At 32.5% G+C, this 22,444-nt stretch overlaps 8 protein-coding genes across 10 annotated transcripts; 2 read left to right on the top strand and 6 right to left on the bottom strand.

Moving 5' to 3' along the window:
• The first annotated feature begins 8 nt into the window (after nucleotides 1-8).
• Nucleotides 9-1,951, top strand: LOC105216768 (uncharacterized). 2 transcript variants are annotated; one of them, XM_029043186.2, is made up of 7 exons: nucleotides 9-336; nucleotides 391-621; nucleotides 715-846; nucleotides 911-1,066; nucleotides 1,134-1,445; nucleotides 1,502-1,645; nucleotides 1,701-1,951. In XM_029043186.2, the coding sequence occupies exons 1-7, from the start codon at nucleotides 64-66 to the stop codon at nucleotides 1,836-1,838; spliced, it is 1,386 nt and encodes a 461-aa protein (XP_028899019.2). In that variant the 5' UTR covers nucleotides 9-63; the 3' UTR covers nucleotides 1,839-1,951. The 2 variants fall into 2 exon arrangements, with proteins under 2 accessions (XP_028899019.2, XP_011189716.3); XM_011191414.3 differs by having other exon boundaries at nucleotides 13-336; nucleotides 709-846.
• Nucleotides 1,836-2,898, bottom strand: LOC105216769 (uncharacterized). The gene is made up of 4 exons (XM_054232400.1): nucleotides 2,771-2,898; nucleotides 2,335-2,708; nucleotides 2,037-2,248; nucleotides 1,836-1,977 (listed from the first exon to the last, which is right to left on the bottom strand). The coding sequence occupies exons 2-4, from the start codon at nucleotides 2,675-2,677 to the stop codon at nucleotides 1,948-1,950; spliced, it is 585 nt and encodes a 194-aa protein (XP_054088375.1). The 5' UTR covers nucleotides 2,678-2,708; nucleotides 2,771-2,898; the 3' UTR covers nucleotides 1,836-1,947.
• A 133-nt stretch (nucleotides 2,899-3,031) lies between these two features.
• Nucleotides 3,032-4,306, bottom strand: LOC105216770 (mitochondrial dicarboxylate carrier). Its single transcript, XM_011191417.3, has 4 exons — nucleotides 4,110-4,306; nucleotides 3,816-4,053; nucleotides 3,622-3,754; nucleotides 3,032-3,543 (listed from the first exon to the last, which is right to left on the bottom strand). The coding sequence occupies exons 1-4, from the start codon at nucleotides 4,273-4,275 to the stop codon at nucleotides 3,232-3,234; spliced, it is 849 nt and encodes a 282-aa protein (XP_011189719.2). The 5' UTR covers nucleotides 4,276-4,306; the 3' UTR covers nucleotides 3,032-3,231.
• Nucleotides 4,307-4,478: 172 nt separating this feature from the next.
• LOC105216771 (uncharacterized) lies at nucleotides 4,479-5,759 on the bottom strand. The gene is made up of 5 exons (XM_011191418.3): nucleotides 5,678-5,759; nucleotides 5,441-5,616; nucleotides 5,323-5,370; nucleotides 5,116-5,256; nucleotides 4,479-5,056 (listed from the first exon to the last, which is right to left on the bottom strand). Exons 1-5 carry the CDS (start codon nucleotides 5,688-5,690, stop codon nucleotides 4,751-4,753), a joined length of 684 nt encoding a protein of 227 aa, XP_011189720.2. The 5' UTR covers nucleotides 5,691-5,759; the 3' UTR covers nucleotides 4,479-4,750.
• Nucleotides 5,760-5,875: 116 nt separating this feature from the next.
• On the bottom strand, nucleotides 5,876-7,125 carry LOC105216772 (uncharacterized). Its single transcript, XM_011191419.3, has 3 exons — nucleotides 6,704-7,125; nucleotides 6,521-6,652; nucleotides 5,876-6,460 (listed from the first exon to the last, which is right to left on the bottom strand). The coding sequence occupies exons 1-3, from the start codon at nucleotides 6,995-6,997 to the stop codon at nucleotides 6,263-6,265; spliced, it is 624 nt and encodes a 207-aa protein (XP_011189721.1). The 5' UTR covers nucleotides 6,998-7,125; the 3' UTR covers nucleotides 5,876-6,262.
• Nucleotides 7,126-7,452: 327 nt separating this feature from the next.
• Nucleotides 7,453-9,655, top strand: LOC105216773 (uncharacterized). Its single transcript, XM_011191420.3, has 5 exons — nucleotides 7,453-7,900; nucleotides 7,961-8,470; nucleotides 8,529-8,996; nucleotides 9,058-9,246; nucleotides 9,314-9,655. The coding sequence occupies exons 1-5, from the start codon at nucleotides 7,619-7,621 to the stop codon at nucleotides 9,623-9,625; spliced, it is 1,761 nt and encodes a 586-aa protein (XP_011189722.2). The 5' UTR covers nucleotides 7,453-7,618; the 3' UTR covers nucleotides 9,626-9,655.
• LOC105216775 (uncharacterized) lies at nucleotides 9,648-10,911 on the bottom strand. Of its 2 annotated transcripts, XM_011191422.3 has the most exons (3): nucleotides 10,488-10,911; nucleotides 10,165-10,402; nucleotides 9,648-10,101 (listed from the first exon to the last, which is right to left on the bottom strand). In XM_011191422.3, the coding sequence occupies exons 1-3, from the start codon at nucleotides 10,634-10,636 to the stop codon at nucleotides 9,799-9,801; spliced, it is 690 nt and encodes a 229-aa protein (XP_011189724.2). In that variant the 5' UTR covers nucleotides 10,637-10,911; the 3' UTR covers nucleotides 9,648-9,798. The 2 variants fall into 2 exon arrangements, with proteins under 2 accessions (XP_011189724.2, XP_054088973.1); XM_054232998.1 differs by having other exon boundaries at nucleotides 10,165-10,631.
• Nucleotides 10,912-11,772: 861 nt separating this feature from the next.
• On the bottom strand, nucleotides 11,773-21,758 carry LOC105216764 (zinc transporter ZIP13 homolog). Its single transcript, XM_054232257.1, has 7 exons — nucleotides 21,458-21,758; nucleotides 21,140-21,377; nucleotides 13,527-14,038; nucleotides 13,355-13,462; nucleotides 12,881-13,288; nucleotides 12,655-12,810; nucleotides 11,773-12,596 (listed from the first exon to the last, which is right to left on the bottom strand). The coding sequence occupies exons 3-7, from the start codon at nucleotides 13,747-13,749 to the stop codon at nucleotides 12,418-12,420; spliced, it is 1,074 nt and encodes a 357-aa protein (XP_054088232.1). The 5' UTR covers nucleotides 13,750-14,038; nucleotides 21,140-21,377; nucleotides 21,458-21,758; the 3' UTR covers nucleotides 11,773-12,417.
• Nucleotides 21,759-22,444: the final 686 nt, after the last annotated feature.

The following is a 22,444-nucleotide window of genomic DNA, read 5'->3' as shown; positions in this document are numbered from 1 at the left end:
AGTCTTACTCGATGTGAATGTTATGATATAAAAAGTCGCAGTGCATACATAGCCTTAGATCAGATGATAGTAAACAAAAACACATATATAAAATTGAACAGTGTATTGTGTGAAACTAAAATGTCTTGTACCGCCGAAAATTTAAAATACTTGCAAGAACTAGTTTCATCATGCTTTCTTCCGGCTTTAAAGGAGGATTTGGATAATGTGCCGCTAAATAGCGAACATTTTGGCTCATATAGACAAGCTTTGGAAATACAACTACCAGTTCTTTATGACCTGTTGCAACAAAACCGGCATTGGATTTTTAGTAGAGAAGTTCAAGAATCTTATGAGGTATGAGCTTTAAACTTAATAAACATGTTCAATATTAATACAACATATTTGAAGTTATTTGCGAATGTGATCATCTTATTGTCTGAGATAAATGCGGTGCCAACAGTTTACCGATTATCGAATGAAAACATACAAAGAAATGCTCACAATATCCTACAAGAACATGCTCCCATAAATATCGCAGATGTGGAACAAATTGTGTTTGAATATTATCAAAACAAGCTTATAAAGGATGTGTGGAAAAAACAGTTGGGATCCTTGCATGGATTCGTGAGGTATTTAGAGGTAACAAAGAGACTTTGTAGTTACACACAGTTAAATCAAAATTGTGTGATAGATATCTAGAACGAAATAGAAAATTGTTTTACTTAGTTGCAGTATTCCAGTGGAACGCTTCCAAAACGATGGGTTAATTTCTGCTTATCCGTGGGTCTAACTGTACGCGAAAGCCACGAACCCACCTGTAAACGAATTGGAATAGTAATATTTGCACTTATATTGAAAAGTGGTGTAAGTAAACACGAAACAAATAAACTCCTGCAAAATTTAAATGATTTCATAAATTTTTCGACAGAATTTCACATATATTCAGGAGCAAAATATACACAGTGTTATTTACGACTCAGCTGTAAAAGATCTCGATTTTATTGACTCTGTAGAGGAAGCAACAGACATTTGGGAATGTTTACATAAATGTTTAAACTTCCACAAAGAGTTGAGCAGTTTTAATGTAATGTATTCATAATTTTGCCATTTAAAAATTTAATTCGAATTGAGAACAATTCTTTTCGCTCTAGTGGTGCCAACTTGATGACCTAATGGAAAAAGCTATTAAAAATGTAACAATGGCTCCCAATAATGATATATCACTATGCAATTTGCAACAGGTCGCTAAGATGGGCGCATATTTCGCTATAAATCAACAAGAAATCGTAAGTTGTTGCGAAGCAGGCATTAATGGCTCTTCTTTGTTAGAACAATGTCGGAATGTTTGTGCAAGCAATAATTCCTACACAAATTTTCGATGGGCTAAAAGCATTTTGACCATGTTTAACGTGGAGTCATATAAACTAATGCAGAATAAGGAAATGTCACAGAAATTTCTACTGGTTCGTACATAGATTAAATAGAAAAGGAAATATTTTTTTAAACTAATATTTTATAGGCAATGCACAAATGTTACTTGGTTTGCATTCTGCCAATTGAATTACAAATAATCAGTCCACATTTAATAGCATTTCTCGAAAAGTTTACGTCTGTGTTGATGGAAGTTATAATCACGCAAAAGATGGATCTTGAAATTATTCAGGTAAACGTAAATTGATATTTGCAAATGAGTGCAAGTAAATAAATCTTTTATTTAGATTGTTAGCAGCATTTTGGAGACTTTCAAACACCAGCTTCAGCATTCCCCATACACGCATGAAAGTGAAGATTTCACTAAATTTAACAACGCACTTGCGAAGCTGTTGCATCACAACATATTTGTACAAATTAAATAGTTGTATTTAAGTTTATTGTAAATGTTTTAAGAAATAAAATAGATAATTCTTCAACAATTGTTTATGGTTTATAAAAATACAAGTTTACGTAAATAAAAATGCACTGACTTCAAGTAGAGTTTTTATCCAAAACTTCCGTCTAAAAAATGAACCAAAATAAGGAAAATGTATCAATATTCCTTCAAAAAATAGTCATACCTCAAGCGCTGGATCATCATAGTTGCGTTGTTCAATAACGCACTCTGCGACTACGCGTTGAAGTTTTTTCTGTATAATACGTGCAATATCATTGGGATGTTTGCTATCGTCTTCATCCGCTGAGTAGCTAGTAGGTGATGTTCCTATGGCATTAGCGGTTTCATCGGCTTCATAACAGGTGTATAACTTGTTTGGTATTTCGGGACCTGAATCTATTTTATTAAAGGTGATCACAACTTTGTTTTTGTTTTTTGCTTTTTTGTTTTATTTTATTTTTTGTGCTTTTGTCTATACTTACCATCATCCGTTTCCATACCCTTTGCGCTCATTGCTTCCGCATTCTCTGTTAAAGATTCCACCAGATTCAGGCGATATGTGTGTTTCTCTTCTTCAATTTCTTGCTTAAGGCGTTGCATTTCTTCTTGGAGTTTTTTGCGTCGCTCTTCCAATTCCATTAATTTGGATTGCTCATTCTCTAGTGTACGACATAGCTCTTTAAACGTATTATTCGCAATATCTACCAGTGATTGTGACTTGTCGTAGGGCAACGGATTTGATGTTGGCATTTTGGGTGAGCAATCGTCATTGTCCTCTGCTTGGAATTTATCCAAGTCATTGGTGCTATCCGTATTATGAGCCATTACGTTGTACTTATTGTTGCTTAGAAAATATCTTAGGTGTAGTTATGTAAAATAAGTGCGGGGTTTAATAGATTTTATTTTTAAAAATATTACTTCAAATATTCAGAAATAACAGAAAATTTCGTTTGACACTCTTAGCTAGGATAGCTCACAGTTGCGCTTCCGGACTGCAGACTATCGTTTAATCGACGAAGTGTATTCTAAATAAGGATACATGATATTTATTTTTTGTGCTTTATATCTATTTGAATTCATAATTTTCGATTTGGTTTGTGCTTTCGAACATTTAAATATATAATAGTATCCTGAAATAACGCATGGTTTCTGTGAGTAAATTCCACACTTTATTAGTCAAGGCTTTCCCCTTTTATGTATACTCCCGTTTGTGTTATTTATCCTCAAAGCAAAAACGAGCGGATATAGTATTCTGTTAAAACACTGTTATTTGTTTTGCTTATAAAAAGCGACACATTTTACATATACACACAAATGTACATACATAGTTTTAATATTTGTACAATTAATTTAACTTTAATTTAAGATCAGCTTAGTAATCAATCGCTTAAATTGAACTCCGTACATATCCACTCGTAGAGTAGAAAAGTGAGCAAAGTTGAAGGCACAATGCGCAGAAATGAAACGAATATTCCACGATAAAATCCCTTGTAACCATAGACTTGTACAAGCGAACGCATCACATCCAAACTACTGCGATATTTATGTTTATGCGCATCCATAAATATCAGTTTCACCACTTCGACAGGTGTTATTATTATGGTGGTAACACCACCGGCTATCAACGAAGCGAAGAAGCATGAATGCCAATCTTCTTTGAATCGATCCGTCTTAAAGAACAATTCTCTGAACTTTGCAGCAAAATGTTTGAAGATTAAAATTTATAATTAGTGTTTGTCTCATACGTAAGGTAATTCATTTCTAACAACCTCATCATAAACCGCCAACTGTCCCACTGACATAAACATACCGCGGATTGAAGAGATAAAGGCACACCTGTACACTTCATTCAATCCTCCTTTTTGATACATACTTATGACGCCATTAAAAACCGATGTGTAGCTGCAGATGAATAAACCAAAATTATTAATCTATTTTTTGATACATACATACGAGTACATACTTTCGGGATTTATGTGGCGGTTTTATCATATCTGTACACATGCGCACATTCATTTTCTCGAAAGGTGTACATAGAAAACCCGCCACCAATCCACTCTCAGCAGCTATTGTCGCTTTAAGTCTGAAATTTTCCGTGTTTTCTGTGCGCTTGCCCATTTCATAGAAACCGAAACGCATTACTGAATAGATAATTTGTCTTTGAGTGGCGCTCCGTAAGCTAAATGTGAAACCTAAAATTCCTGCAATTTACGAAACAAATATTAGTGTACGAGCTCAGTGATTAAAGCTTATTGACCTCGTTTTTCCAAGATTTTTTTAACAATCTCACGTGAAGATATTTTTTTAGTATTCGACTGAACCAACAATCGTACCAAATCAATTGGATGCGTTATGACTTGTGCAGTCGTATTGGCAATCGCACCAGCATACCAATAAGCTTCAATATCCTCATTGCCACGCATTTATGTCACTTAAATATTTATTTATATCTATGTACATACCTATAGGAATATTTTGAATATTTCCGCTCAAAAAATTCCACCAGTCAAACTCTGTATTCAAATTTCATGCTATCAACTGCTTCAAAAATACCCAAAGTAAAGTAAATCAAAAATATAATTATGCAATATAAATCAAAAGATAACTGTAGTTGTTAAATAAGTTTTTGTTTTATTTAAATTATAAACCTAAATGTTAAGTTGACATTTTACTTAAAAATGTGCTATTTAAATATTTGCTTTTAAGTCTCATCCTCAACTTAAACAACTTCAAAGTGATCAATAATTAATTAATTAGTTGAGAAGTGTGTGATGGTTGAAAAACTATTTAATTGCCAATTTTGTACTTAATTTATAAATTTACATTTAAGTTAGTTGGTACTAGTGTGTGAAATATAATTTTGGTAATATATAAAATAAACATCCTAACGGTTCGTAATCATTTTTGCTCAATTCGCAATGAACTTTCTTGCGCGTCTTTTCGTAATTTTTCTACTTCTAGCTCTAGCTTTTTCGCTTTTAATAACATGACGGATCGTTCGATATCAAGATTCTCCATTTGTTTTTTGAAATACGCGGTTTTTGCACGCATACATTGAATTTCCACGCGGGTTCTTAGATCTTCTAAATTTCGGTTTCTTTGATATGAGTCTTCACGTTTCGCCATTTTCGGCGGCTTTTGCTCAAAATTGTGATCAATATCTTCATGCGCAAAAGGATTGTCTATTAAATACCCATCGACAAACTGTAAATAAATATGCATTATAACAACGCGATATGTGGAACAAGCATAAGCAAGCATACCTCTATTTGTCGTTCGTATAAATTACTTATGTCACCGTCGAAAGCCATTGAGGAATTATTACTGCGTGCTGGACTTGGCGGAGATACCTTTCCATTAATTATTTCCAACTTTGGTTTTAGTGGCGCGATTTTTGCTGATTTCTGAAATAATACATACATGTTGAAATTATCAAGTAAATCGACAAGCGCTTAGTAGTTATTATTTACCTTTTGCGGCTGTCTGTCGGGCTTTCTTTCCAACTCGATTTTGTGATACTAAATATTAAGAATTATATGTTAGAATTCAAAGAATCATAATGTTTATATTTTATAATAATATAAATACTTTTAGATGTGTTAAAAGTCCTTTAGTTGATCCAAAACACGTCTTTAATACTTTATTGCAGCTTTTGCACTGTGCTGTCGGCCCTCCGCAAGCAGAAACCAAAAAATAATACCACACTGAACTTTTATCCTCAGACTTTGATTTATGTGGAATATATTTCACATCTTGGGTTGTTTCTAAGATAAAAAACTGTGAGACTTTATTACACTTTTAATAAAGAAATAAGCACTTGTTTACCCATGTTCCACATTAAAATTCTTCACAACAAAAAATTGTAAATGTAAATAATTATTTACCTAAACATCTCTGGTTTCTAAATGGACACAGGGTGTTGCATATTAAACATATTTCAGTTTGAAACTTACACAGCGCGAAACAAACTGGTGTATTATTATGTAAAATATACCTTTAAGTTAAAATAAAAACAAAAAAAAATTTCATCAAAAATTATTTTTACTTTATTTTCAAAAAAATTCTATACAAAAATAGTGCGCAATATACCTTTCTAAACAATGCTTATTCTTATTCGTCTAGCCGACAATATTATATTAACGAATTATTAACTATCGAAAACCGAGTTTTAATAACTATAAAATCCGTTTGTATAAGCGACTTTATTATCTTTTTATAGATAATATATAATTTATTTCATATAAAAATATATAATGCATTCAGGCACAAATACAAAAGCAGAAACAAAAAACATAGTTTTACGAACAAACTTACAACTAATTCATTGAAAAAGGGGAAAAAATAAGATATGATAATACGATTGTGCGGTCAAAGGTGGATCAATTCCCTAAACGTTAAGGTCCGAAATTGTTATAATTGTTTAAGCTCATATTTAATCTTTTTTGCTTGTAGTGCTACGAGATTCTTTTGCATCCTATAGTATCCAGCCTTTTCACGGAAATATTCTATTTCTGCCATTATGCGCTCTTCTTCAACGGAATATTTTGTTGTTCCCTCCATGTTTGAAACATTGCTCTTGCTCGGAGGCTCATCAACATAGTTATGAAACTAAAACAATAATGAAATAAATACTATACTCTTCAATTGTAATCAAAAAAATTTGCTTACCAACGCATTGTCCGTATATGGATCCAATACTTCTTGACTAAGTGTTCCTTTACTCCTCATATCACTTACTCTGCGACTGGGGGAACTCACATCTGCAGGTTCTATTTTAAGAAACTCATTTTCACTGCAATCCTGATAACTTAACATTAGTTACATACAACAATTATATCATTTAACGCCTACCTCATCCGCGGTCCGTACATTTGACTTTTCATCAATTTCATTTACGTATTTACTAACCAAGTTAGGATTTGCTTGTTGCCCTTTTAGCGTTGCATCAATATTATGTTTATTTTTCAAATGCCGCAAAATATTTCCTGTTGTGCCTTGGTAGTTTTGCTCATGACGACAGAGTCTGCAGCGAACTCGCAACCGATCCAACTTTTCGAAGTAACGCCAGACAATGCTAACTTTCTTGCGCACTCCTAAACTTATATCGGTTTGTTGATCGTCATAATCGGCACTCACCGTAGACATGACTCATAAATGTAAAACTGTTTTGTTTTGTATAAATAATATTAACTCCTTGCAATCTAAAGAATGGATAAACAAAAATCTTTGCACAGCTGTTAATTTTTAAAAAACACAATACGTTTGTTTGTATGTAATACGAAATGTCAAAAAATTTGGTGAAATACTATTCACCTTTTTGAAACAGTTTGCAGGGTTGCGTTTTTAAGCCTTTAAACAATTTTAATCGTTTTAGACAATTTCGAAGCCAAGTACCAATTTCAAAAGGCTTTAAATAAATAGGTTCTACGAAAAATTATTAAATAATTAATGTGATTCATATCAATATATTTTATGACTGTTGTTAATATAACATTTATGTATAAAAAAGCATATTAATGCATTTCAATACACATATAAATCTAAATTTTTGGAGTCTGCGTCTAGGCAGATACAAATATGTGTACATATTGGTGTGCGTACTTCTGATGTCAGATATCGATAATAATTGTTTAAATGTCAAAATCAAGTTTGTATATATTGACGATTTGTTAACATAATTTTCAATTGATTGGCTTACATGATTAAAAAAAACTAAAATAAAACATTAATTTACTCGAAGAAGCGTAAGCTTTGGAAATCAAACAAATGGAAATTGATTCTGCTGAAGAAACGAACATAGAACAACTTACAACTATATCTATTCATGGAGAGCACATTGAACCAGAGTCAACAGAAGATTATGTGAATGCTGGAAATTGTAAGAAACGCAAGTCCAGCTTTGTATGGAAATACTTCCGTCAATTAGAGAACAACAGCAACGGTTCACTAGAGTGCTTAATTTGTGGAAGCAGTGTTAGCAATCAAACCAGTAACTTGGCACGACATTTGTTTGCAGCACACGATATAAGCAGGAGCACCGATATAGGAGTAAAAAGTCTCATTATTGCAAAACATAAGAGTTTCTCTTAACCACAAGTTCTCTTACAGGATAACCAAGAAGGTATACCTATCAGTGCAGTAGGTCGTCCAAGCAGTAGTTTTATATGGAAGTATTGTACCAAAGAAGATTGTCGATACGCACGTTGTCACTTGTGCGATAAGCTATTATATTTTGGCGGCGGAAATACTGCAAATATAACAAAACATTTAAGACGTAAACACTCGGACGTAATTACCAGTAGAGAGTTGAGAGGATCAAAAAATATGGATGAGTCCGAAGAATTCGTGGCAGTTATTTCATCCAATCAACTGGACTCTACAATGAACAGTTGCGATGATGAACTGCTTAAAGTGAAAGAAGACAACAATTCTGAAGGTAGGCGAATGCGAAAAGAACGAAAAGGTAGCAGTTATGTATGGAATTATTGCGAGAAACTTTCAAGACACACAATCCGCTGCAAACTTTGTAAAAAAGTGATGAGTTTTCATGGCACAGCGAATGTAATAACACATTTACAACGAAGACACAATATCGTCGGACGTGTGGAGAGTGAAGTAGTGAGTTCGAATTGCTTTATTTTAATTAAACATTAACAAACAAAAAACATTTAAATAGTCAAGATTAAATAATATCGCCGACGAAGACAACGTAATGATTGATTTAAAAGATGACCAAGATGAGGCAATGCATCGACGCAGAAAGACCTCGTCGGCAACAAGCATTGTTTGGAAATATTGCACACGACTTGGCCCGGATGTGGTGCGTTGTAGTTTCTGTAAAAAGAATCTATCCTTTCAAGGGACGAGTAATTTACAACGACATCTGCATCGCATGCATGGGGTGGTGACACAACCGCGTGTGTTCGGTGAATTATTACAAGACCCTGAAGACATTGATGACAATTTTATATGGGAACATTGTGAGCACACAGATAATGGTAAAATCAAATGTACGATGTGCAAGAGTGTCTTTGACGAAAAGGACTTCAAAGATATACGAACACACCTTACCACAACACATGCAATAACTTCCAGTCCGCCAGTTAAACGCGTGAGAAGAAGAAGACGAAATTATGGATTAGAAGTAAGTTTTTTTTTTGGAATTAAAGACTTTACGGAGTAGTTGTAAAATACAATTTCACTAGGATACTTGTGAAGAAACAGATGACTACGATTACGACCATGAAGAGGATAATTGGCGTGGTGTAAATGAGGAGCTTACAATAGAGTACAATGATGGTAATATCAAAAAGGACCACACAACATTCGATGATATAATAGAGGAAGATCAAGCTGGTCAAATTTTATGTGATGAAGATCCCTTCGATCCGAATGTACGCATCATGTATATCTTATTAAAAAGTGTGCATTTAATTAAACATACATATGCTTTTTTTATAGATGATGCATAATTTTCCCATGGCACGACCCTTATCTGCCGCCTCCAGTCGTGACGCTTCACCGGATCGTCCATTTAGAGCGTCAACTGATAATAGTAGATTACGTAAATTAAATGAAGAGCGTTTACGTATGGAAACTGAATACTTTAAAGAAAAAGCAGGCTATTATCGTATGCAAAAATATTTTACAGCACTACAGGCTAAGAAAGCACGACTTGAGTTAGATCGTCTACTCAATGTGAATTCAAATGATACGGGATACCATGTGAATATTGATATGCCAAATGTACAGACGTCGACCTCTGGCATTTAGCCAGAATAAAAAGAAAAAAAAATTAAAAAATACATGATATTTGTTTCAATATCATTAAAGTTTAATAGTTGCAGAATGGCTATATTAAAGGGGGGAAATACATGTAAATGTCAAACATTAATTTTTATATAACATCAATGTTAAGCAGTATATAATGGAATTGCTAGGCCTAGTCAGCTGGAACGCATTGTTTCCATTTCTAACATCAGCTTCTTACTTTGCAACTCGATCATAATTCTTTTTGCACGTGCTAATTCAGCCATCTCATTATAATAGCGTGTTTCTGCCTGCAGTTTTTCCTTAAAATGTGGGTTGTCCAAAAATAGCGGCTTGCTCATTGACTCTTCATCATTAGCATGATGTGTGTCGATGGCATAAGCACAGCTTATATCTTCATTGGACCCTTCTGTAGATGGTGTATGTTGTGAAGGTGAAGATAAAGAGTCAACTGGTCTTTGATATTCATGTGCCGAATGCTGTAAGAAATTAATAAACATAATAATTATTATTAATTAGAATCTGTCGTATTTATGTCATACCGCGTCCTCATCACCATCTGCTTCTTCATCAGATCTAGAGCAACGCACAAGTTTCAAGGGTACAACTTCTTGTTTTATCTCTTCAAGAGGATCGAATGTCTCATTTGTAGTGACAACCGGCGTTAGATATGGAGGTGAAACATCGTTCACAACACCAGATCTTTGATTTATTCTACCACGTTTATGCTTAAGAAATCCAGTTTGTTCTGCACCATAGTAGCTCGCATCAACATGGTGTCTGTGAATTAATAAGATTGTGGGCAAATGTGGCCACCAACGTTGGGTGAAGTATTTGAGCAATAAATTAATTGAAAACGACCTACTTGTAATACAGGTGACGCACCAAATTGGCTGAAGTATGTTTGCAAGATAGATTAAGTTTACAATTCTTACAACGTGCTGCATAATCGGATATTCTATCGAAATAGAGCCAAATTTTTTTATTCCTTATGCGACCCATTGCAATGCTCATTGCAGTCGCCGCAGACTGCAGACAACGCACCGAAGTAGCGCTAGAACAAGAATTTCTTCACAAATTATTTGATCTCAATTACCAATTGGACTTGAGATTTTAAGGGCCAATTTCATAACGTGTTATTAATGCGCTCAATGATTGTGATTCTGTCTTTCGGCATCTTGCTTTTAGGTAATTTAAAGTTATTTTTCACTGTCTTTGCAATTTTTAATAGACGATATTACACACGAACTTTGGAAATTATGTACAAATAAAATCAAATAACCAGTGGAATGTCAAATGAAGTGTATGGGTTGCCTACATCGCAAAATTACAAAAATCCACTCAAAATATTTTCGTAAAATATATGGTATGCCATTTATAATATACACTTATGTCGCTGTGCAGTAGAATTCATTTCTTATAATTAAGAAAATTAAAAGTTTGTTTGATTTCGTGCACTGTGTTATAGTTATTATTTCGAGAGCTGTCTAAGATTAAAATTTATTTATTTATTTATTTACAAGAATATTGAAATTATAACTAAATTACAGAACAATATATTAAATAGAAGCTATGGCATATGGGCCTTAAGCTAATATGAATGGGATTAAAATTAATAACACTAATTATATACCAATGCCACAGTGGAACCCAATGCTTTGAACTAACAAGCCTATAGTTATCCGAAAATTTACTTATTAACGGTATTCATTGTTGTAACTGCTATTATAGACTTATGAGTGATGTTGTTTTAGTGGCAGTAGATATATTTCAAATTTGGTTACATAGACCCGCCTATTAGGAGGCCAGACCCTGGCATTAAATATATAATATCTCAATTTTGGGTACATAGTCCCGACTATAAGGAGTTCAGACCATGGTTACTGTTCTAGAAGTTGTCATAGGGAAGAGGTGTTTAGTATTATGTAGAGAATTGTGTTGTGTAGACGCTCAGCACAGAAGGAGTTCATTATTTCACTGAGAGTAATACCATCAATGGCCGGTTTATAGATCGTACAGGTTGTAAGGCTGATTTTTTGAGAAAAATATATGCGTCTTCAGGGTGGAAGATACGATAAACATTGGTGTGGCATCGTGTTGTAAAGCACTAATAAGAAAACAACTTTATTTTTACTTTATTTTCATATATATTATATTATGTATGTATGTATTTACAGAACTCGACAAGCAAGTCATCTTTCAAACGTAATATCTCAAGTCTTTTATAACTAATGGCATTTTCTTAAAGAATTTTATCAGCATCAATATCACATATGAACTGGATATCGATATTCTTTCATTACAATTTAAATTTCATTCCACTAACTCTTACTGTCGCTACTAACTAAATTTTTATACAGTAAATTTATGCAAATTAAATTCAGGAAAGTAAAAACATAATTACATAGATACAGGTTCCTGCCAAAATAGTAGTTATAAAATGAGAGTTACAATAATATAACTAAAAGTATGAATTTGGCGAATTATAAAAAATATTAAATATGAAGAAAATATATTAACAATTTTTGTATAACTTTTAATACCATTTCGGTACATAGTGATTTTGTGTCCGTGTCGTTGCAATAATTCAAAACATATTCCAACTAAATTTAAAGTTCTCCACTTGGTTGCTTATGTGCACTACCACTACTTTCAAACGAATATTTCACATAATGCCAAATAATATGCTTTTTGTTTTGTACTTTTTGCTTGGTATTATGCGAATGTACAGCTCCAGCATTTTTGGCTTATAAAAATTATGCACACACAAGGGCAATTTTTTTTAATTACAATGCTCACGCCTCGAAAAATGCAGTCATCAAAGCCATAAGTAGAATACCAAATATCAACGCCAGTAATTGCTTTATGGACTCAACTTTCTCTTCTTCCTTCAAGAGATCGGGTAATACTGTCACCAATGCTATATGTAGAAATCCCCCGGCCGTGAAAGGCATAATCCAGGACGTACGCGCCTCTGAAAGTTGACATTATGTAATGGTGAAGCGAAAATGTAAAATCGCATGCAAATTTACCCATTGCCGATGTGACGCCCGAACCACCAATCGCAACCAGTGCGCCCAACAGACCGGCACCAGCGGTTAAAAGCTGAGCGCGGGCAGCATCCCACCGACTAAAACCAGAACGCAAAAGTATGGCGAAGTCTCCAACCTCGTGGGGTATCTCGTGCACTACATGAAATAGAAAATATTTTATTTTTATATATTTTATTATAATGAAATGAAAATACTCTTGACTTACATAAAATTGCGAACGTTGCCAACACACCGTGTCGGAAGGAAACCAAAAATGAACCCGCCACAGCCAAACCATGTGTGAAATTATCAATGGAATTGGCCATTAAATTTAAATAGCCTGCGACTTTTTTTGGCTGCTCCTTTTGTTTTTGCTCACGTTCACGTAAAAAGCAACCATTCGGCACATCTTCAATGTCACATGCGCCGGCACAACCTTCCGAGTTGTTATGATCATCGGGAATTTTTCCGCCCGTTTTGCGCAGTAAACAATTGGCGATCTCCACACATTTCGGTTGCGGATTCTCTTCATCGGCATTGGTGTAACCAGAGAATATTTTCTCCACAATGGTGAATATGAGTATGCCGGAGAGCACCCAAAGACCAGAGCGCAAGGAAGGATGTTCAGAGGGCGCTGAAATTTAAATGAAATCGTTAATATTCGATTGTTGTGAAACAAATGAAAATTTTGGCGACTTACTATTTTTTTCACCTTCCCAAGCTTCGGGCAGTAAATGTAGGAAAACGTCACCCAATAGACCGCCGACCGCGAAACTTAAAAGCACTTTGAGAAATTTAGATTCGCCAGCTATGAGTAAAGAAAATTGGTTATTTTAAAAAATAACTGTTAAATATAGTTTATATTAACTTACGATCTTTGAAACCGCCCTCCTTAAGTTTTTCATCAGTGGGTATTATGATCAACGGTAGTATACCGGCTAGCCCGATTACCATCGACCCGAGTAGTGAGAACACCCATGGCGTATAGACAAAATGCTGGCTCATTGTAAGCAGGAAATCGGGCACATAATTATGTACCAAATGTGTGTAAATATGTACAAGTTGTTCGTCGAAAAAACTGCCGGTGCTATTCATTTTGGACTGGAATACACGCTTACTTATATTTATATGAGATGATATGTTTGTTGTAGTTTGTATGTAGTTTGGTTTCAATATTTCTAAGAAACAATTATCACATTCAAGTTTTACTAAACAGCTAATATTTTAACTTGTCAGTCCTTCGTATTTGACAGGCGTATTTTTATTATTCCTTTATCATGCCGTATTCAATGGTGTCGCTATTGATTTTGGAATTTCGCAGGATTTCAATGTGAGATTTTGTCTATTTGCACACTGGAACAAATTTCATGCACACTTTCAAAATCTGCAATAAAAAATTAATTAATTAAATATGTATGTTTATAAAAAATATTTTTTTAAAATAAAAAATAATAAATTTTCAAATTCTCATGTTTGCTGTCAACATGAAAAACCAAAATATATCCAAATGTTTTTTTTATTTTTTTTTAATATTAAATAAAAACTTAATATGAAAAGCAATGTATGTAGATGTTTGTAAGAAGCTCTCGCTCTATCAACTGAATTTATTAACTCTATCAATTAATTTATGATTTAGTTAAATTTATAATAGAATAAAAGAAGAGTAGCATGGCAACATATTTCTATTGATCGAGCGTATATATACATATGATTGAAGAGAATTACCAAAATGACAAGTAAATCCTTTTGGTTGGAGTCCAATTCTTGTTGTGGACTATGTTGCGATAAGATTGACATTGACAATGAATATTTGTATATGAACGCTTTAAAACCAGTTGACAACTTGTGAAAGCGTAGGATAGTACAATTATTTAAAACAATAAAACTTAGAGGAATAAAACAAGTTATATATAATGTTTTCAACAGCCGATGAAAATAAAGACAATCAGATTATTTTCGAAGCTTTAATTTCTTTGTCGTGCATCTTGATCGATACAAATGTACATAAAAATTAATTGAAGCTGTACGCTGCTGGACTCAAGTGTGTAATTTTGAAATTACAATTTAAAATTATTTAAAATTACCGGCAAGCGTGGCTTAGAGAAGTTATTCACACATTTGTGAGCGGTTAAAATAATATTTTCGTCAAAAAAATATTTCGTTTATATTATATTATTCTAAGATATTTCAAAATTTATATTTATTTTTTAGAAATTAAATTGAACACCGGAATGCAATTCAGATAGTCTTTAGTTACGCACCGTCGTTAGAGATTTATTATACCTTATGTAAATATTTCACAAGATTATGTTAAACGGTGGCATTTTCTACACATTGGTTGGTGGATATATGTATGTGCACTGCTATCAATATAAATTATTTTATAAATAGAAGTGATTAAATATATATGTTTGTACATATGTCGATGCATAATTAAATGCAAATGCGTGCTGCATTATCACCTACATAAGTACGTATATAAGTGCGTTTTTAAATGAAGTTCTCCTTCAGACTCATTACAAATAGTTCCATTGCGTTAATCAAGGAGAACCAGCGTGTATGGTGTTTATATAGGCGTAAATTACACTTTTTTATTGACTTAAATACATCTCAGCGTGAAAGTGATAATGTAAATATGTATATAATATTGATTGAGTTGAGTTCAAGACATTTCTTGTTCTTTGTGAATGGAAATATGTTTTATGACTTTAGGTTATTGCACCGTCTATATGTATGATTGTCATTTGTCGAAGAAATATATATATAACTCTATTACGCTAAAATAAGCTGAGTTATTATTTAAAAAAATATAAGCCTTTCATAAAGGGTTTGTAAATTAGAAACAAAAATTAAAAAATTTCCAAAAAAAACTTTAAAATCCAAAGCTAAAATACTTAAAAAATTTTACAATTTCTTTTTTGATAAAAATCAAAATATATAAAAAATAACTCATTCAATTTGGTTTTTTACTCCAATTTTCGTAATTCGAAAATACTACTACCGAAGCAAATACAGAGGGCTTGGGTAGTAGCATTTCGAACAACATGTTTATGTAGATTGCTAACAGCGCTCCTCTTCCAAGGTATCTCGTTGCAATAACGGTAATTTTTAAAATTTTTAATAACTCAAACAAATCACAGGCCGACCGTAATCTGATTTTAATCTTAATGAGCTACGGACTCACCTCGGCAACTCACTGTAGGTTTGTCGAAAAACAAATTTTATTGTGGACACTTGAAAGTGTTAAATTTGACTAAATTAAATTTATTCATATTAGACGAATGAAACATATATTTCTTTGACAAGCGACCAAATCAGTAGTACTGACTGACAGCTTTCTGTGACTACAACAACATAGACGACTGACACCTGAGTGAAATGCCTAAGCTTAGCTCACTTAGCTTACAACTAAAACAAAAAAAGTGAAATATACAAACATACATATATGTATGTATGTATTTGTTTTCTCAAGACAGCGCATATATTGAAGAACTAATCAAAGAGTAATTAGAAAATGTGTGCTACCAAATGCTTTGATTAGATAAAGGCAAGCCTAGCGGTATAAATATAGTATGTATGTATGTACATAATGTGCGGACAGACAGCAATAAGTAATAAAAATGGGAAACATTAGATTTTTTTTAACACTGTCATATCATTGAGTATTAAAAATAAATGTTACTAAGTACCTAGTATAAATGGCTGAAGGCATACTCTTTAAAAAAAACTCAATAATATAATAAATAGTATTGCAAATAAGTTGTATGAAGAGGCTTTATTACTTTATAATGATTGTAAGCAAAAATCTGCATAATGCTACTAAACTGCTGCCAATAGCAGTCATAGCATTAATATTGCATTTTCACTTAATAGTTGAAGTGTTGAAGCAGCCAAAAAAAAAACGCTGCTAAAAGCTATAAACTCTTAAGATAGCAATATCAAGCATTGTTGAACGAAAATAACAAATCAGTCATGGTCTTTATACAAATCTGCGTACTCGACAAATTTATAGCAGCGCATTACTTTGGTCTAAACAAAGGCGTCCAAGGCGTTGTTTGCCAGCGTTGACGTGTCACGCTTATCAGCAAGACCGGTGATGCTACCATGGAAAAAATTACATACATATAGCGCTCTTTGATTATAGCAACATGACTACATATGTATGTAGATAAATTGTATGCTAAAATGTAGGGAAAAAAGCTTTAGATAATTTCTTGTTTGATTTATGTAAATTCCCGCAGCTGCCCAGCAAGCGTGTGCGCATAAAAACCGATAGGGTTCAATAACCGTTGTTTTGAAAAGTATAAAAAAAAATTGAAAATTATTAACTACACAGTAGGAAATTTGAATAACAACAACTGTGACCTTCTACAGCTTTTATATTTATATTTATGTTCTGTATTGGATATGAATTTAGTGAGCTGTTGAAACTGGGAAGATTTCAATTTTGGAAACCGAAAACTCTTTTTTCTTTCCTTTTTGATAGTTCGAAACATATAAAAACATGTATTTGTGTTATAGAAATAGTATAGAACGTTTCTGTAATAATTTTTTAAGTAGTCTGCTTTAGAAGCCGAAAAAAGCGTTCTTTTAGCAATTTCTTTTGAAAGGGAAGGAAATGATTGCGGTAAATGGAATTTTAAGACGATAGCCTTAAATATGGTACTTAAGGCTTAACAGTATTTATTATTAAAAAATATTGAAATTTTTTCAAAGTTGTAAGTATTTTTCTGGAGCGCCTGGAGTCTGCACTGTAAATCGGTGCCTTAATTTGTATAAGTTTTTTTTCTTTATGAACTAAACAAATACCGAAGAAGTTATAAAATCCCAAATTTTTTCGAAGTTTGAAAAAAAAATTCACTTTTTTAAGAAAAAAAATTGACTTTAAGTTGCAAAATAAGTAATTTAAATAATACTTTTGTCCAACTTTTTTAGTTCAAATAGCAGATAATTTAATACTGAAGCTAGATCACTTTGGTTTTTTCGATCGGACATACATATATTCTTTTTGCTATCGCCGGCACCGTTTTCTAACACTTTTATAAAGTTTTCGGTGAGCATTCACACCTGCTAGACGCCCGGCCACTAAAACTGCTCTAGCTTCGAAAATATGTCGAATTGATCTCTGGAATTTTAAAGACATATTCTTGGATAGTTTTGGAAGAGATTTAAAACAAACCAAAAAATCGATTTTTCGAAGCCTGTAAAGCAGACTACTGCCTTAAACAGATTTGTTGTAGAAGTTTTCAAGCTGTATGTAAAGTAACGCTCAAAACATATTTTTTTATAAATAATATAAATTTCGAAATCTTTTCAAATTTCAGTTTCATGTAAGCACCGGTTCTTTAAAAAATATTTTCGAAAGTAACTCTTATAATTTATTTCAACACCACTAATGCGAATTCTCATGTTTTTTTGTTTATATTATTATTATATGCACTCATATACATACACACATATATTCAAATTACACCACACTCTTTATATCAAGCACTATGCATTACTAAGTATGTATGTAAATATAATTCGCACAAAAATTTTCTCGAGTCTCAAATCATTTGTTATTAATAATTTTCAAAGCACTAAGCATAATATGAGACGTATGCTCTTAACATAGCACTATTATACTTGCGCGCTGCACATTATTCCAGCCACAACTAACACTTAAACTGACAGCAAAACATGGAATATTAAAACACAATCGAACATTGGCGGCTGTATAATTATTTGAATTAAATTCTGTAAATTTTCAGCTCTACGAATTCTCGTTTCACTTGATACTAAAGCTGAATTTTGTGAGCTAAACTACTTTCAAGCAGCGAACTCCAAACAAAACAGTTGAATAAATAAAATGAGAAAAAAAACAAAAACAAAGCCATCAACATTTCATTTTGTATAATTTGTTGTTATTAAATAGCAAACAAGGAAATGATATTGACGCGTTTCTATAGACAGTATATATACTTATGTATGTACGTATATGCATATATAGATGAGAGCGTTTGTTATTGCTATCATTCATCTTTTATATGTATGTACATATATTTAAAACACCGCATACTTTGTACTAACCATCTCACTTGCTAATAAAGAAACAAATTTTTTTTCTAGAACTGGAGATTTGCTAAAATATATTAGCTTCCGCGCAAGTACCAACGACGACTGACTGTTGACATTACACGTTTAGTAGCACTTATTGGAAGATTTCGCAAGCCACATATCTCACATACGCTTAATAAACACAAAAATTAAAAATAGTCAATATGCCCACGACAACAATGGGATTTAAAAACTCTCTTGAGAAATGTGCTCATATATTTTAGCAAGCAAATGTGTTTATTGTTGTAGTTTACTGGTTGGTTGACTGATCTTATTCTGCTTTTCACGTTTTTTTTTTGCAATTACAATATCAATCAAATGACGCTTATATTCTTGTTGAAATGAATTATTATTGTATTGTCAGCGAATTAGTTTGGCAAATTAAAGTCTCGTACATGACTATATATATACTATAAGATATATACTTATGTACAAACTATACGAAGCATCAACGTACTAATTCATTGGCAGACTCGCTCTCTCTCTCTTAGTAGCACCATCAGCCGGTCGTCTTATCAAGAGAAAATAAAAATAAAAAAACAAAGAAAAAACTCGGCTTGTATCGTTTAGACATGATTATAATGCTCTAAGCACGTTTTTAGCGAACACTGAGAAAAATATATTTAATTACAAATAAAAATATATATTTAGAGGCACACATTTATATACATAGATACAAAAAATTAGCGAGGTTTTGAACCGTACAAAGAATTAGCTCAAGCCATTTTTCAAATGATCCGTAATTAACAGTAAGGATCACTTAAAAAGTTATAATCACAACGTAGTAAATTAAAAAAAATTTAAAGTTACTCTACAGCATTAGATTAGGTTTCTTTTAAGAACTAATAAATGTATAACTAAGTATTACTTACTAAAATAAATTCTAATTTTTCTATAAAATTTTTACAATACCACTTTGCTCGATGCTCGATTTTTAAATGGCAATTATAGATTTTACGTTGACGTGTCGTTTCACTTGTTCACTGTTTTTAATTAATTTTTTTTTTTAATTTCTGTCGCACTAACGCGATATTACAGAATTACACAAGTTAAAATGACATCATGGATACATAGGATAAAACGATGTATATTATATGTACAACTCACGTCTGCTTATGACATGATATAGAAGCCCAGGAAATGGTCGATCACTTCGTCATTATCATGGCGAAATTTATTTGAACTGAGCGTGAAGCTATCAATGTTATGCGATTGAAATTAACGAGTAAGTGTAGTAGTAATTCGTAACCAACCATTCATTGGCAAGTACTTTTGAAATTTCGGTCTCCAAGCAAGCACAGGTACTCGAAATACGGTTTCTGGAAGTACATAACTCATCTTATTATTCATTTCAACAACAATTATATGAATTCCCACGTTTTTATGTATAAATTTTACTGAAGAGTTCAGTTCTGCGAAAAGTTGCCCACTTGAAGCGAATTAAATTATTTCATAGTTAGTCAATATTTTGTCAAAAGGCACGCGTATACATTTCTCAACAATTTATTTCTTTTTTTGTTGCGAAATTGAATAATTTGATTTGAATGAGGAGGTTATTGGCGCAACGAAGGCTCACTTTGAAGATCACATATTTTTCAAATGCCTAAAGTAGTTGTACCATCGCTAGGATAAATATATTGAAAATTAATTAACATATTTTTAAATTTGTTGTTGTTTTCTATTATATATTAAATATTTATCGCGCCGCCCTCTTACTTCAATACAAATATATGTGTATGTAGGTACTTATGCCTTATCGATGACGTTTTCGAGTCTTCAAGTCGTTGTAAACTACATCAATTTGCACATACATAGTTGATGAATTAGGGTATTAACGGATAGACATATCTACACAGATACAATGTACTTATCAATAATTTAAAGCAGCCTCACTTTCGGTAAGCTAAAAAATCGCTAAGATTAAATGTTAAAATTTTTTAAGTTCTGTCATTTCAATTAATTTTTTTTTCATTTTCAAGGAGGTATTTTTCAAACGAAGTCAGCGATTTGCAGCACAAAGTTTATTTGGCAAATTAATATCTTGTAGGATGTTTAAGTATTTTAAAATTATATTGGCATTTCTTTTGTGAAATTTAACAAAGAATTGAAAGACTTTCTAAGTCGCATGTTTTCGCTTTATTTTTTTTTTAAGAAAATACATATTGAATTATTGAATCAGTCACATTTGAACCAGCGGTGCAAGTGCAATACGAGCCAATTGTACATATGTACATATTGTATATGCAATTGCGCACATGTAAACACATAAATAAACATATATTGAAAGTAAATATGTAGGTATACATATATGTACTTATAAAGTATAACCAAATAAATACGTAGTATATATGCTATAGATATGAGCTTGAAGTAGATATTTACGTACCTGATTTGCAGTTGACTGTATTTTGCGTCTTTCGAGAAATAAACGTATTTGTAAACAAAATATTGTCAATTTATGTGACGTTGTTTGTTGGCATATACGAGTATATACATATGCGCCCGAAGCGTACACAAAAGAAATATGTATAAATGAGTATTTAGCAACGATCCACTAGCCTCCACTGAAACTGAGTGGCTCCACAGCTTCAACACTACACACGCAGCACAATAAAATTTCACAGCTAATTGGCGAAATACAATAATAATAATAATATAACGTAGGCTACTCAATACAAATGTGTGTCGCAAACAAATTAATTACTTTTCAATTTCCAATATGTGCTTCAATAATACTTGAATTTTAGTTGCTTTGTTTTCAAACTTGTTCTCTTTTTTATGTGAATTTGATACTCCATCTACAATTTAATGCGGATAAAATAGCGCGAATGCACAAATGTAGCTGTTCGTATCGCAAGTTGATTTGATGAAATTCGTCTTTATTTTTCACTTTTGTTGACGTTTTTCTCTATTCACAGCTGTCATTCGAATGCAAGTTGTCTTTGTTGTTTTGCTATAGGAATTCTACTTGTGCCGTGCGAATAAACAATACACAATATGGCTGCTTTTATCAGTTAGCATGTGGTCAGGCGCATAAACATGGAGAATTGCGATAATCAGCTGATTTAAAAAGAGCAGTGTGCACAAATGTTGCCACCCAATCTAAAAATTAAAATAATTATTCAACAACAAATTGAGGAATTGAAGAGGTGCATAAGGGAGAAATCTGGTTTTATAGCAATGAAATAACTCAAATTAGATGTTTTTGTGAAAAGACTTATATTTTTGATATTAATATGATACACTCATAAATAGTCTTTACTTTATAACTGGCAACAATATTTAAGGATTAATTTTATAAGAATGTTGTCTTGTTCTCATTAGCAGATTATACATATGAAGTACTCTGAAAGTCAAGTCAAAATGTCCTATGACCAAGAGCTTGTATATATGTACAGTGGAACTTCCATAACTCGAAAATCTCCATAACTCGAACTTTTGCATTGGCAATAGTGTTTAGAAATCAAATTTCATCTAAAATTTCATCTAAAATTTCATCCATAACTCAAGCAGGTTTTTTAAAAGATTATGTTTTAATGAGAGTTCTATAACTTGAAAACTCTCTAACTTCACGTGTTTTTGTGCCGTATGGTGATTTAGAGAATTTCTACTATATATATTTGCTTCGATCTTACTGAAGGATTGGTTTGGTTTGCTTGATGTGGTCTAATCGTGAAACTTAGAGGTTTAG

Source organism: Zeugodacus cucurbitae, chromosome 2, assembly GCF_028554725.1.
Source record: "Zeugodacus cucurbitae isolate PBARC_wt_2022May chromosome 2, idZeuCucr1.2, whole genome shotgun sequence".
NCBI classification, from domain to species: Eukaryota; Metazoa; Arthropoda; class Insecta; order Diptera; family Tephritidae; genus Zeugodacus; species Zeugodacus cucurbitae.
Note: the sequence above shows the minus strand (reverse complement) of the source record. Positions and strands in the feature narration are given on the sequence as shown.

Excerpts from the sequence above, each read along its gene's own strand:
- LOC105216772 (XM_011191419.3), bottom strand. The coding sequence starts at position 6,997 with ATGTCTACGGTGAGTGCCGATTATGACGATCAACAAACCGATATAAGT. Across the intron at positions 6,653-6,703 it reads ATGTACGGACCGCGGATGAG|GATTGCAGTGAAAATGAGTT; the intron begins GTAGGCGTTAAA and ends TTAAGTTATCAG. Across the intron at positions 6,461-6,520 it reads CATATACGGACAATGCGTTG|TTTCATAACTATGTTGATGA; the intron begins GTAAGCAAATTT and ends TTATTGTTTTAG.
- LOC105216771 (XM_011191418.3), bottom strand. Across the intron at positions 5,371-5,440 it reads GACTTTTAACACATCTAAAA|TATCACAAAATCGAGTTGGA; the intron begins GTATTTATATTA and ends CTTAATATTTAG. Across the intron at positions 5,057-5,115 it reads TATACGAACGACAAATAGAG|TTTGTCGATGGGTATTTAAT; the intron begins GTATGCTTGCTT and ends ATTTATTTACAG.
- LOC105216773 (XM_011191420.3), top strand. The coding sequence starts at position 7,619 with ATGGAAATTGATTCTGCTGAAGAAACGAACATAGAACAACTTACAACT. Across the intron at positions 8,471-8,528 it reads GACGTGTGGAGAGTGAAGTA|TCAAGATTAAATAATATCGC; the intron begins GTGAGTTCGAAT and ends ACATTTAAATAG. Across the intron at positions 9,247-9,313 it reads AAGATCCCTTCGATCCGAAT|ATGATGCATAATTTTCCCAT; the intron begins GTACGCATCATG and ends CTTTTTTTATAG.
- LOC105216769 (XM_054232400.1), bottom strand. The coding sequence starts at position 2,677 with ATGGCTCATAATACGGATAGCACCAATGACTTGGATAAATTCCAAGCA. Across the intron at positions 2,249-2,334 it reads GGGTATGGAAACGGATGATG|ATTCAGGTCCCGAAATACCA; the intron begins GTAAGTATAGAC and ends TTAATAAAATAG. Across the intron at positions 1,978-2,036 it reads ATGATGATCCAGCGCTTGAG|ACGGAAGTTTTGGATAAAAA; the intron begins GTATGACTATTT and ends TTCATTTTTTAG.
- LOC105216764 (XM_054232257.1), bottom strand. The coding sequence starts at position 13,749 with ATGAATAGCACCGGCAGTTTTTTCGACGAACAACTTGTACATATTTAC. Across the intron at positions 12,811-12,880 it reads GGCAACGTTCGCAATTTTAT|TGCACGAGATACCCCACGAG; the intron begins GTAAGTCAAGAG and ends TATTTCATGTAG. Across the intron at positions 12,597-12,654 it reads GGGCGTCACATCGGCAATGG|AGGCGCGTACGTCCTGGATT; the intron begins GTAAATTTGCAT and ends GTCAACTTTCAG.
- LOC105216775 (XM_054232998.1), bottom strand. The coding sequence starts at position 10,569 with ATGCAGCACGTTGTAAGAATTGTAAACTTAATCTATCTTGCAAACATA. Across the intron at positions 10,102-10,164 it reads CAGATGGTGATGAGGACGCG|CATTCGGCACATGAATATCA; the intron begins GTATGACATAAA and ends AATTTCTTACAG.
- LOC105216768 (XM_011191414.3), top strand. The coding sequence starts at position 64 with ATGATAGTAAACAAAAACACATATATAAAATTGAACAGTGTATTGTGT. Across the intron at positions 622-708 it reads GATTCGTGAGGTATTTAGAG|TTGCAGTATTCCAGTGGAAC; the intron begins GTAACAAAGAGA and ends TGTTTTACTTAG. Across the intron at positions 1,646-1,700 it reads TGGATCTTGAAATTATTCAG|ATTGTTAGCAGCATTTTGGA; the intron begins GTAAACGTAAAT and ends TCTTTTATTTAG.
- LOC105216770 (XM_011191417.3), bottom strand. The coding sequence starts at position 4,275 with ATGCGTGGCAATGAGGATATTGAAGCTTATTGGTATGCTGGTGCGATT. Across the intron at positions 4,054-4,109 it reads AAAAATCTTGGAAAAACGAG|GAATTTTAGGTTTCACATTT; the intron begins GTCAATAAGCTT and ends CGTAAATTGCAG. Across the intron at positions 3,755-3,815 it reads CCGCCACATAAATCCCGAAA|CTACACATCGGTTTTTAATG; the intron begins GTATGTACTCGT and ends ATTCATCTGCAG.